The sequence below is a fragment of the Moschus berezovskii genome, chromosome 27 (assembly GCF_049115385.1).
Source record: "Moschus berezovskii isolate FMDL1 chromosome 27, NW_MosBer_1.0, whole genome shotgun sequence".
NCBI classification, from domain to species: Eukaryota; Metazoa; Chordata; class Mammalia; order Artiodactyla; family Moschidae; genus Moschus; species Moschus berezovskii.
Genome location: NC_142486.1, coordinates 31,922,646 through 31,934,512, shown reverse-complemented (window position 1 = coordinate 31,934,512; position 11,867 = coordinate 31,922,646). Strand labels below are relative to the sequence as shown.

At 59.7% G+C, this 11,867-nt stretch overlaps 2 protein-coding genes across 3 annotated transcripts in view; one reads left to right on the top strand and one right to left on the bottom strand.

The window, feature by feature from the left end:
* The first annotated feature begins 900 nt into the window (after positions 1-900).
* SNN (stannin) lies at positions 901-10,833 on the top strand. The gene is made up of 2 exons (XM_055409509.2): positions 901-1,034; positions 7,712-10,833. The coding sequence occupies exon 2, from the start codon at positions 7,794-7,796 to the stop codon at positions 8,055-8,057; it is 264 nt and encodes an 87-aa protein (XP_055265484.1). The 5' UTR covers positions 901-1,034; positions 7,712-7,793; the 3' UTR covers positions 8,058-10,833.
* TXNDC11 (thioredoxin domain containing 11) overlaps positions 10,756-11,867 on the bottom strand; it is a 61,387-nt gene continuing 60,275 nt past the window's right edge. For both annotated transcript variants that reach the window (XM_055409508.2, XM_088833091.1), the window contains one exon: positions 10,756-11,515. In XM_055409508.2, coding sequence (XP_055265483.1) covers positions 10,873-11,515 — 643 coding nt within the window. In that variant the 3' untranslated portion in view covers positions 10,756-10,872. The remainder of the gene's footprint in view (positions 11,516-11,867) is intronic.

Sequence of the window (11,867 nt, the reverse complement as noted above, 5' to 3'; positions counted from 1 at the left end):
ACAGAGGCCCTGAAGGACCCACCCTTGCCCCTCTTAGAGCCAGCTGGCCACAAGGGAAAGGAGTGTCCTCTTTCTTGACCGCCTTCCTGGGTGGACAAGTGGACTGACTGGCAGTCATTCCCAGGGCAAACAGGCCTGGCCTCCAATCCTGTCTTTATTATATGTGGCCTGTGGTACTTCAGTTCTCTGGAACACCAACTGCAAAATGAGCAGCTCTTCCTTTCCCAGCTGTCTCCATGAAGTGTGTTGAGAGGAGAGCACAGGGCCTAGCGCTGTGTGAGGCCTAATCGCGGGGGCTATTACGTTCAATAACCATGATTAAAAGAGGCCAAAAATGCTGCAAATCCTGTTTCAGCCCGCAGCAGAATGAGAGCTCTGTTGAGGTCAGGGTCCTTGCTTGTGTTGTTCGCGGTTATTCTGGCCACCACTGGAACACCCAGCGTACGTGGTTGGCGTTCCACAAACGTCGAATGAATGGATGGATGATGGAGTAATGAACTAATTAATAAACGAGTGAATGACCAGCTCCCGCCCCGAGGGAGGACATGTAACTCAGGGGTCCTGCCTTGTCCTGCCCGGGCAGCTTGCCACACTCTTACCTGCTATGCGCCTCAGTTCTCCCCCGTTTGCTAGTGGGAGTAAGGGCAGACTCTGGGGGCTGGAGGCTGGGGTTCCGGGCACAGGGGCCCCGCACTGACTCGTGCCCAATCGCCGTGCACCGAGGCCGAGACCGCCCCCCGCCCCCAGTCCTGCCAGCTGCGCGCAGCCCCCGCCCCGCCTGGGCGGCCCGCCTCGCGCGCACGTGACCCCGCCCCGGCCCGCCCCGCCCAGTCGTCCAAGCGCGGACTCCCATTGGCTATTCAGGGAGGACCCCGCCCCCGTCCGGGGGCGGAGCTGGAGACGCCCCGCCCGCCGCAGAGCTGGGCTCCTGCGTCCGGACGGTGCGCGGCGGCCGGACCCGGCTGGCAGGCGGGCGGAGCCGGGCCCCCGGGGCTGCTGCGGGGCGATCGGGCCGGGCTGCGGACGGCACCATGGTGAGCGGAGCCGGGAAGGGCCAGGGAGGGCGGGTGCCGGGTGCTCGGGCCCGGCGGGGCCCTGCAGAAGGGGAGGGGGCGGCCCCGCCTGGGGTTGGGGCGCGCGCTGGGAGGCTCGGTCGCGGGCTGGGGGGTCGCTGCGGCGGGGGAGGGGCAACCTGGGCGGGGGGCGCGGCTTCGGGGGGAGGGTCTGTTCCGGGGGGCCGCGCCCGCGGGCGGGGGTTCTTTGTCCGCTGCGCTGCGGAGAGATCGGGACAAAGGAGGCGGCGGGGGGCGGCGGCTTTGCAGGGAGCGAGTGTACCCCGCCAACGCAGTGCGTGCCCCTCACCGCGGCCCGCAGTTCGGCGCCCCAGGCCGGCCGCGGGGCTCCTCGGGACACTTAGAGATTTTCAAAAATTAACAGGAGGCGGGGATCCTGGCAGCCTTCGGGGTGGTCAGGAGGAATCCGGGGGGGTCCTGGCGACGTCTGGCGCCCACTTCGCAGGTGGGGAAACTGAGGACGTGACTGCGCGGCGTGGGCATGACTGGGTCTCGTGGTCCCGCGTCCCCCAAGCTCCCTCCCCCAGTCAAACCGACTGGAATTGCCTCTCCAGCTGTCGTTCCTCCTCCAGCTGTCCCCCCACCCCGGGCCGCGTCCCTTCCTCTCTCCAGCCTCTTCTTAGCTCTTTGGTAGAGGCGGGGAGACGACGGAGTCGCCTGGCAGGGTTAAATGAGAGGATGCGTGGAGCGCGCCTGGCATCGCGCCTGCACGTCGCCGGCGCTTGGCACGCGGGAGCTGCCCGGGCGCTTGTCATCCCCGTGTCCCCAGCATAGAGCCCTCGGCCCCAGTCACCCAGACTGCTCTGATGGGGGCGGACTGGGCTTCACCTGTCTCCCTTGGCCCCTCAGGCATGGGACCGGGGGAGGTGGGGGTCAAATAATATGTCATTTGAGTGTCAGAGTTGAAATCCCAGATTTTGGATCCGGAGCTGCCTGGGTTTGAATCCCTGCGCAGTTACTTTCGAGCTGTGTGACCTTGGGCAACTGACTTAACTTCTCTGAGCCACAGACTCTTCAGGCTGAGAGGTGATGATCTGTGTGAAGTGTTTAGCCCAGTGTCAGGCACAGAGTAATCACTGCCAACTTCTGTCAGGCATCTACTGTCATTACCAAAGTTGTCCGGCAAGTGGGCCTACCCCGGGGCAGCCTGTGAGAATGACCAGTGGCTGATTCACAGGGCGCGGGCATAAGAGACTGAGGCTGACCTTGGGGCAGTCCCTGGGGCTCTGCCTGTGCCAGCTTCCTCTTCTGCACAGGGGAACCTAGAGGGTTCTAGTGCGAATTTCCTCTTCGGGAGGACCTTGGTGTAATGGGTGGGTGGTGGAAGGTGAGGTGACACTGGACGCAGAGCTGGGCACAGCGCAGTTAATCTCTCATCCTCATCGCCACTGTTCTCGCCCTGGCTCGTCGAGGGCAGTGGCCTTTGTGATGCTCCCTTGGGTCCGGACTCTGGCCCAGGCCTGGCACAGAGCAGATATCCCACTTGCCCCCTCCCCATGCCCCACCCTCCCCAACAGTCCTGTGTTCCTCATCAGAAACTGGGCGGGAAATGTTTCCAGTTTGTGAACTGGGGTCCCTCGAAGAGACAGAGCAGGGTTTGTTGGAACACCTGACAGATGGCTCTGTCAGGGGAAGGGGCATGGCTTAACTGTGCGGAGGTGGTTTGTCCCCTGTAAGCAGGAAAGTCCCAGAAGGTAGCGGCTGCAGGGTGGAGGTAGCTAACTGGTGTCCAGCTGGGCCGGGTAACACTCGTGATGTGCCCAGTTAAGCGAGAAGGTGGCTGCATGTCCCCTGAGGACGGTGCTATTTGTGGCACTGGGCCTGGACCAGGTTTTGTACCCTTCTGGGAGCAGGTCCTTTGGAGAGGGGGTGCTGTGAGGGGCCACCCTGAGGTCTCACTGTCCTCCCTGTGACACCCAGGAAGGTGTGGGGCCTGGCGACACACACACCTGGTGATTCCATATCCTGTTGTCACATTTCTAATCACTTCTCAGCCTCCCCACAGCCTGGCTGGTGAGGTCAGGGTCTTGTTCCCATTTTGCAGCCTGAGAAACTGAGCCCGTTAGGGGCAGCTTGCTTGGCTGAGTCACAGTAACTCATGATATTGAGTGGAGGGGTGGGATGGGGTGAAGAAGGGGACTCGAATCGAATTTGCTCTGTTGGAGGGTGAGGCTCCACTAGGCCTAGGGTGTGTGCAGGGACCTGCGGAGTGGGGTTAAGGCTTAATTTTGGGTCCCCTGAAGAGGCAGGGGTGATACACCCAACCTTACATTGAGGAAGACCTAAGCGGTGGGCCTCTGAGGACAGCAGGACAGTGGGAGATGCCTGGCTTGCTGGTGGCCAAGGCAGGGACAGTCCTTTAAACCCACTGGTGGATGGTGTGGGGCTGGGATGGCAAGCTCTGAGGGGTGGCGTCTGCAGGCACTGGGCTTTTTTACATCTTGTTTTTCCAGAAGCAGTGAGTGAGATCCCAGGGAGGCGGAGCTGGAGGGTGGAGGATTGGCACTGTGTGTTTGGGGATCCAAATGGCCTTGGGCTTCCAGCGCCAGCCTCCCTCCTGACTAAGGGAGCTGGCAAGGAGCTGCTGCGGAGGTTGGGGGGAGCATGGCCCGTCGCCCACCCCTGGAGTGCCTCGGCTGTGCGCTGGCTCCCAGGCTGGCCTGCCCCTCTCCCCCTGCACAGGGAAGCCCCTGCCCCTTTGTCTGCGGGGCCCCACCCTCCCCAGGCTCACTCTTGGATAATCCACTCAAGCTCCCCGCGCCTTAGTTTCCCCACCTGTGAAACTCAGATGGGAACCCTGAGCAGCGCTAGCCCCCAGCTTGTTAGGAGGATCAGACGGTGGTGTGGAATAAAGTGTTAGCCACTTGGATGAGTGTTCTGAAGGCGTCCAGCTTTCCCACGTACCTTTCTGGGCGTTTACCCAGCCTGTGGTCCTCCCTGTCCTGCCCTGTGTCTTTTCCTAGCTCAAGGTGAGGGGGTCAACTGACTTGCAGGAGACAGCTTAGCAGGAGGGAAGCCCGGAAGAGATGGAGCCATCGGTAGGGTCCAGCCCGGGCCGTGAGTGTTGCAGGGGGGAACCGGCTGGCTTCAGGTTGCTCTTGGATCTGCATCTCGGTGACATCTTCCCTTCCCCACAGCCCGTGTGGGGACAGCTGCCCCTCCAAGGGCTCAGGTCAGGCCTGCCTGGGGCCCATCCCCACACTCAGGCTGCAGCCTGTCCTTCCTCCTTGGTAGCTTTGAGATTCGGGGGCCTTCAGGGGTAGGAGCTGCCTAGGCCAGCTGCCTAGGACTGCTGCTTCCCCCAAGCTTGGAGTGGTGGGTCAGCAGACAAGTATTGAGCACCTGCTGTGTACTGGTAACAGGGCTGGGGCTCCACCAATGGGCAGGATGGATGGCATCCTCCTCCAGGCTTAGAGTCCACTGCAGGCAGGAGTTGGCAGCCAGGGAAGCACCTTTCTTGACCCAGGAGAATGTCAAGTGGCAAAGAGCACCAGGAAATAGGAAGTAAGACAAGACCGGGACCAGTGAGGGGGGCGCATCTGGAGCCTGGGGGTCTGGGGAGACTACCCCCTCCCAAGAGGCATCTCTGAGAAAGTTCCCTCTGATGGAAAACAGCCAGTCATGGGACGTGCAGGGAAGAACACCCAGGCAGAAGGAACAGAAAGTGCAGAGGCCTTGGGGAGATAGGTGGGAGGCAGGAGGGTGTGAAGAAGCTGGGGAGGCAGGGGAATTCGGATTCTCTGCCGGTACTGGGGAGGGTTCTGAGCAGGAGATGACGCGACCAGATTTTGTAAAAGATGGGTTCTCAGGAAGTACTTGCAGAGGGAATGAAGTAATAAACACACACGTTTGGGGGTGGGGGAGGGAACTCCGGCTAGGTGTGACTGGCTTGGTCACCTGGCTCTGTGCTCCCTCGAGGGAGACGCCCAGACCTGACTCCGCCCCCTCCCCCTGGCCTGGGGTGCTGGGGGCGGGGCGGGGGAAGGGGCAGCTGACAGGGTTTAGAGGTCACCGCCCCTCTCAGAGGGTCCCTTGGAGCTGGGGCTGCCTCTGCCTCCGTTTTTTTCATCCGTCCTGGGACCGCTGGTTCTCCCTCAGGACTCGGGGGGCACTTCCTGGGCTCCCCAGCTGGTTTGGCCCCCGGGGTCCACGTCCTCAGGTTCTTGCTGCCATTGTTTGATTTCTGACTTCCTGTCCCTGAACCCACTCCCTACCCCCCAGTCCCCAAACACACACACTTCCTCTTCCGAATTGATACTGACTTCCCTTCCTGTCCAAGAACCCAGGGTGGGGGCAGGCACCCCAGCAGGCGCTGGACACCCAGGAGGGCGAGTGGAGAGGGCAGGGTGGAGAGGGACTGGCAGCTCAGTGTGCTCCCAAGTGGGAAGAAAGCATAGGGGTTGGGACGGGTTTACCCGGTGCTGCCAGCAGGATCTAGTGGGGATGGGGTCAGGGGAGGGGTCACCTGTCCTACCTGGAGGCCCGAGAAGAGAACGGGCTGAGCAGGGTTGTGGAAGCTGATGGCAGCCCTGATGGTGGCAATTGAGAAGCCAGGAGGATATGCCCTGGGTGGCACAGAAGTGTGCGGGGCCACCCCTGGAGCAAGTATGCCAGCCTGGTGCTGACACTGAAGCCAGGGTGGCAGACTGAGATGAGTGCCCTGAAGGGAGGGAGGGAGGGAGTGCAAGCCGCAGGACCAAGGGGGCTTCCTGGACTGAGGGGTCAGGAAGGCTCCCTGCCTGGGCTGGAACTAACCAGGGCAGGGTTCTCAGCCTCTGCATGATCTTTGTTTGGGACCTTTGTTTGGGGAACCGTCCCTGGCAGTGGGGGAGGTTTAGCCCCACACCTGGTCTCTATCCATATGGTACCAGTAGCAACCCCCCAACCCCGCACCAGTTATAACGAAAAATGTCTCCAGACATTGCCAGATGAACCCTGGGGGGCATGACTGTCCCCACTTAAGAACCACTGAGCCAGGGTTAGGTAGGGGAGCAGAGCATTTGGGCAGAGGGACCTGGCTGGGCAAAGGCCTGGAGGTAGAAGGGAGGTGGGGTCAGTGGGAGATGAGCAGGGGCTGGGGCTGCTTCGTATCAGATTCTGAAGGTCACTGTAAGGACCTGGGGCCTTTCTGCTGAGTGACAGGGCACTGGCTGCAGTGGTCCAGGTGGACCAGGGAGCCCGTTGAGAATGATGACAGCAGTCTGGCCCTGGAGGTGGTAAGAAGGGCACAGACTCCAGGTGTGTCGCCCCCTCCAGCCCCAGACCCCTTTGCCAGTGTTGGGGTGGGAGCAGGGCAGGAATTTTCTCAAGGCCTGGTCCCTGGACAGACTCAGGGACATTGACTGTGCTGCCTAGAACGTGGTCCTGGGGTAGGGGTTGGGGGAACTCCTTGGTGTGGAGGAGAATCATTGCTATTAAGGCTGTCATTGCTCAAGGACAGCACTCCATCCTGTTTGGAGGGGACACCTTCCCCTTCCAGCGCTGTCTACCTGCACTGATATCAGTCTTCTCCAAAAACAGCAGCTTCAGACAGCTGAGCACCGGCTCTGCGCCAGCCCTGTGCCCAAGGCACCCCGGGCTCTCCTGCACCCTCATGACCACCTGACTGTTACTATTATTTGCTCCATGTGTGGTCAGGCAGGAGACGTTAAAGAGGGCTCGGTCTGGGACCCAGGGGAGCCACTACCTCCAACCTCAGGGGGCTGTCCCTGCCTCCCCCTCCTGTACCCCACCCAAACCAGCTGCATGTGGAATCTTCCCAGACCAGGGATCAAACCCCCTCAGCTCCTCACGCTTGCTAGCGGACCCTCCTGCCTTCAGAGCCTTAGCAGATGGTGATCCGCTGCCAGGAACGCTTTTCTCCAAGGGCTGACCCTCCTGCATGTCCCAGCATCACCTCCCAGGTGTCTGCCGCCTGCCCCGCGCAGTTTAACCTGGTGGCACCTGGTCCCCCGTGTCCCCAGTGTGACTTTCTTGCATGTGTAACAACAGGTGTGTGGCATATTGACCCATCTGTAGTCTGGCTCCTGCACTAGACGCCGAGCCCAGTGAGGGCAGAGGCCGGTCTGTTCCGTTTCCCCTGTGCCCTCCTCAAAGTTCCCGAGCCAGGGCAGCTACAGCTCCTTCGGGAGCAAAGCCTGTCATTGGCTGCAACCTCTCACAGGTGTACCGGAAGGCTCGCTGAGCTGTATACTTCCCCGGTCGGGGCTGATGTCATTTCCCTGCTTTTGAATCCCTCGTCTCTGGCTGTCTTGCAGCACTGGCTCCTTTCATCTGTGAGCACTTACTAAACACCCAGTGGTGCTGGGTTTCTAGAACATTCATTCACCTGGTCACAGGTCTTGGGTGCTGCCTCTCCTGCCTGTCAGGTTCCCTGCCTGAGTGCGGGCGACTGGCTGGCTGGTAGCAGAGGCACTGAAGGTATTAAATGGAAGCAGCTGGGGTGAGCAAAGACCGCTGGTGGCATCATGAGCCAAAAAAACCAGCAAACGCCAACCGGCCTGTTTTTCACTAGGATGAGGGCGGCCTGGTCAGGCTTACAAACTGATTAAAAATAGACCCGGTGGAAGACCCAGCGAGAGTGTGTGAGCTGTCAGGGTCGGCAGCAGAGTGTCCCATCGTCTTGCTTTGTCTTTCAGGGCTTTCGGGTCCAGCCTTGCTGAGCTATCCGCACGCGAGACCTTCCTACGGAGCAAGCCCCTGCCCTTACCGGCGCTGACCATGTCTATTATGGACCACAGCCCCACCACGGGAGTGGTCACGGTCATTGTCATCCTCATCGCCATCGCCGCCCTGGGGGCCTTGATCCTGGGCTGCTGGTGCTACCTGCGACTCCAGCGCATCAGCCAGTCGGAGGATGAGGAGAGCATCGTAGGGGATGGCGAGACCAAGGAGCCCTTCCTGCTGGTGCAGTACTCGGCCAAGGGACCGTGCGTGGAGAGGAAGGCCAAGCTGACCCCCAACGGCCCTGAAGTCCACGGCTGAGCCAGGATGCGGAGGCTCCTGGGCCCGTTTGTAGTCAGGCGGGAGAGGCGCAGGAGGGGTGAAACCACAGACATGCCTCCGCCTAAGAGGAAGGGTTGACACTTGCTGGCATGGCCTCGCCAGGCTTCATCATCGCATGCACTGACTCCCGGGGTCCCAGTGGTCCTGATCCAGGGCTCGCTGGCCCTGGGCAACCCCTCGGCGTCCTGGTGGGACTGCCCATTGCAGGCAGTGGGCAGACCTAACCTAGCCGGGGCTCTTGGCCCCGCAGCGCTTTTGTTACTTGAATGTTTAGCTGAGCCTGTTTTTGATGGAGCTACTACTACTGTAACGCGTGAACTCACAAGCCTGTGAACTGTAAATAGGCCCCGGAAGCACGTGCTTAAGCCTCTTTTGCTGATTTTTAAAAATATCGCGCGTAGAGCATATGGGACTGTCCGAACTAAGGCTGAGCTGAATCAAGGCAGTGAGGGAGGGTGGTTTTAGACAGGTAAGGCCCACGTGGCACTTGGCAGGGGCCTCTGATATACGTGTGTGTCCGAAGAGGACGTGACATGTTGGTTTTAAGCCTCTGTAGCCGACCCTTCGGGGTGCCTTGGTGGTTTGCTTTGTGAGCAGTGAATGGGAGCGGCGGCGCGGCCCGCCCCCGTGCCCCGCCCCGCTAGCTCCTGGTAGATGAGGTCGTTAAATGGCTGTTCCCTGTTGCTGGTGGAGCGATTGCAAGGAAGCTGCTGCGGCTGCTTGGGAGCCGGTGAAGGACGAGTCAGGGCACGAGTCCCGAGGCTGCCAGGCGTCCCAGTGGCAGAGCAGTTTTTGGCCCCCGTGGTCTTGAGCATGCTGGGCGCCCCGCCCCCCACCCGGCTGTACTGAGCGCTGGCTTCGCTAGAAAACACCAGAGCTGCCGCCTTCACCCGGTATCCGAAACCCAACTGGCCCAGGAAGGGGAGACAATGGCGGTTTTAGTTTGTTGTTGTATTTAATGTTTTCTGCACTGGAGCGGGGCGGGGCTTAGTTTCCCCCGTTTCCCCCTCCTGCCCTTTTCACAGATCTGCTTCCTTTCCTCTCAGATTCCCACCCATCTGCTCGATTTCACTGTCCTCAGCGGGCCACCGACAAGGAGGGTCCCCTGGCCTTGCTCTGAGAGTGCCCAGTGTCGTTTCTTGGGTGCCGGAGGAAGCAGAAGCCCCGAGCAGCCTGTACTTCAGTGGGGAGAAGGGGCTTAAGGTCCAGGACTTGGTTTTTGCAAAGATGAGGAGCTGGATGGCCATCAACCCCCTACCCCTCGCCCCTCCATGGTGTCCTTTGTGTAGACTTCAGAGAACTCGGGTTTTTAATCACACCACCGTAAACAGTCCTAAACAATGATTAGATGGTGATTTGTGTACGCATCCTCCGGAATAAACTGGAGGACGGCCCCCAGCACTTGAGCCTCCTGCCGCAGCAGAGGTGGGGAGTGCCTGGCTAACCCCAGGCTGCCCCCACCCCATCAGAGCTCCCCGCCCAGAGCTCTGGCCTCCTGGGCACACTGAAGGCGGCTCCTCTGGCCTCATCCAGATCTCCCCTAAAAAAGTATGTTGAACTAATCCAACTTTCTAGAACCCCTAAGGGAGAGCTTAGGGAACACCTCTCTCAGCGGTGTACCCCTCAATTAAGGGTCCAACTTTAGATGATAGCTAGCGGGGAGCGGAGGGGTAGCTAGTTAAAAGACAAGAGACAGCACAGGAGGCTTTTGAGGGATCCTTAGAAGGTCGCCAGGCTTTAGAGCAGGGGAGGGGCTGCCTTTGGTCCCCACCCAGGGATGGCCAAGTATGAGACTGGAGACCAGCAGAGGCAGGACACAGGGTGTGGGCTGGAGGGGGGTGTCAGAGGTTCTAAAGGGGTCAACTGGAAGGTCAAGGAGGTGTGCTTTCTAATGGAGGACATAAAACGGGCAGGTGTGGGGGTGTCTGATCCATTCCCCTCGCATTTCAGAGCTTCGGGCTTTCTACCTCTACTTTCTGCAGCCGGCGGTCAGCACCTGAGGCTGTCTGTCCTTCCCCTAAGTAACCGAAGCACTTGCCTTTTCAAGTCCCTGAGCCCAACCCTGAAAATGACCGCCGCCTGACTGTCAGGCTTGCCCCGAGCCTCTTGCCGTGCCTGCGCAGTTTCAGTTTTGAGAAGATGAAGCGCCACTTTCTCCTCGGTTTCACTCTTCCTCCTCGGTCCTCATCCATTGACATCTGTGCCTCTTGCAGCAGGCGTGTCGGCATGGCGTCAGCGCCGGTCAGAGGCACAGTGGGGCACTAGTGGCATCTCGGGGGTAAGTGGAGGGGCCCACAGGACTGGTGACAACCACACAATAGCTCTCACTGTTCTTTGTCAATAGCTACTTTTTTTAGCAGACACCAGAGCCACGCACTCCAATGGCTCAGTTAAGTTATGACCTCTCATTGAATTCTTTCTGAATAGCCCAACTGTTGCGTCCAAGTTTCCTGACTTGTCAGTCAGGACGTTAGCCTTTCATCCTGTGTGTATGGCAGAGGCAACAGGAGGGGGATGGGGAGGGAACTCCGATACTGAGCCACTGAAACAGGGACTAACTTTTCTGACGAATCTTCACATGGACTGTGCTACTGTTTTTGTCTCAAAGCTACCAAGTTTGTGCAATAAGTGGAGGGGGATGTCACTCCTGTTCAATAAAAGCTGAATGACATTCATGTTGATTTTCTAGACCACTGAGAAAATCTTTATTTACAATAAATTTCAATAAAATTTGCATAAATATATTCCCAATGTACAGTTTTCTCCTTTGATTTCTTCATGTCATTTTCCAAAGTCAGTCTGTCCGATTCTCGGGGCTCCTCTCGGAGGCCAGTGTGGAGCTGACGTTGGCTGGCAGGGGGGTGCTGGCGGGCAGCCGGGGGGCGCCTGGGGGCTCGGGGTGCTCTGAGTGCACCTTGCTCGGGGGCGTGCGGTCGTCCACCCCGTCCCTGCCCTCCAGCTTCCGCTCCATGGTGGCCACCAGGATCTTGAGCCACGTGTTCTCAGTGAGGAGGGTCTCCGAGGCGTCAGCCAGCTCCTGGAGCTTGTGGGCCACCTCGTCGAGCTCCCGGGTCTTATGCTCGTACAGGGCCCGCAGCTGCTCGCTGTGCAGCCGCAGCAGGTCATGCTGCCGCTCCAGCGTGTGCTGCTGCCGGAGCAGCCGGTGCTCGTCCCTGCGTGCACTGGCGAGCCGGGCCTCCACCTGCGCCTGCGCCCGCTGCAGGGCACCAATCTCCGCCCGCAGCTTCCGGATCTCTCTCTCCAGGTGGGCGATGTGCCCCTGCTGCAGGACCGCCTCACTCTGAAGACACTCTGCGGTGGGAGGGCCAGCCAGGTTCCGGGGGGTGGAAGCTGGGTCTGAGTGATGCAGGATGAACCGCAGCAGGTTGGGAAGGGTGATGGGAAGGTCTTCAGGGTATTTCATACTTAGGTCCTTTCTGGGGAGAAAGGGGGAAGGAGTCAAAGATCAGAGAGCCAGGCCTACGTTCTTAGTCCAAAACCAGGCTGCTGTTTCCTACCAAAAGGAAGTCCGCATGGAAAATGTCATCTGGAAAAAAATGTTCTGCGCAGATGAGGATGTCCCCTGTGCTGGTTCTCTAATTAAAGTGGTTTATCTCAAAGGTGTGTCTGCTCACAACCTTCCAGGAAAGATAAGCGCTCCCAGGCCTAAAGCCAGGGGTGTGTCAGGAAGAGTGTCCTGGGACCAGATTGCCACCGTATCATTCTTGTGGCCATCAGCAATGCTTGGTGAGATGGGGGAACCTCCAACACTCAGCCTGGCTCTTCAGC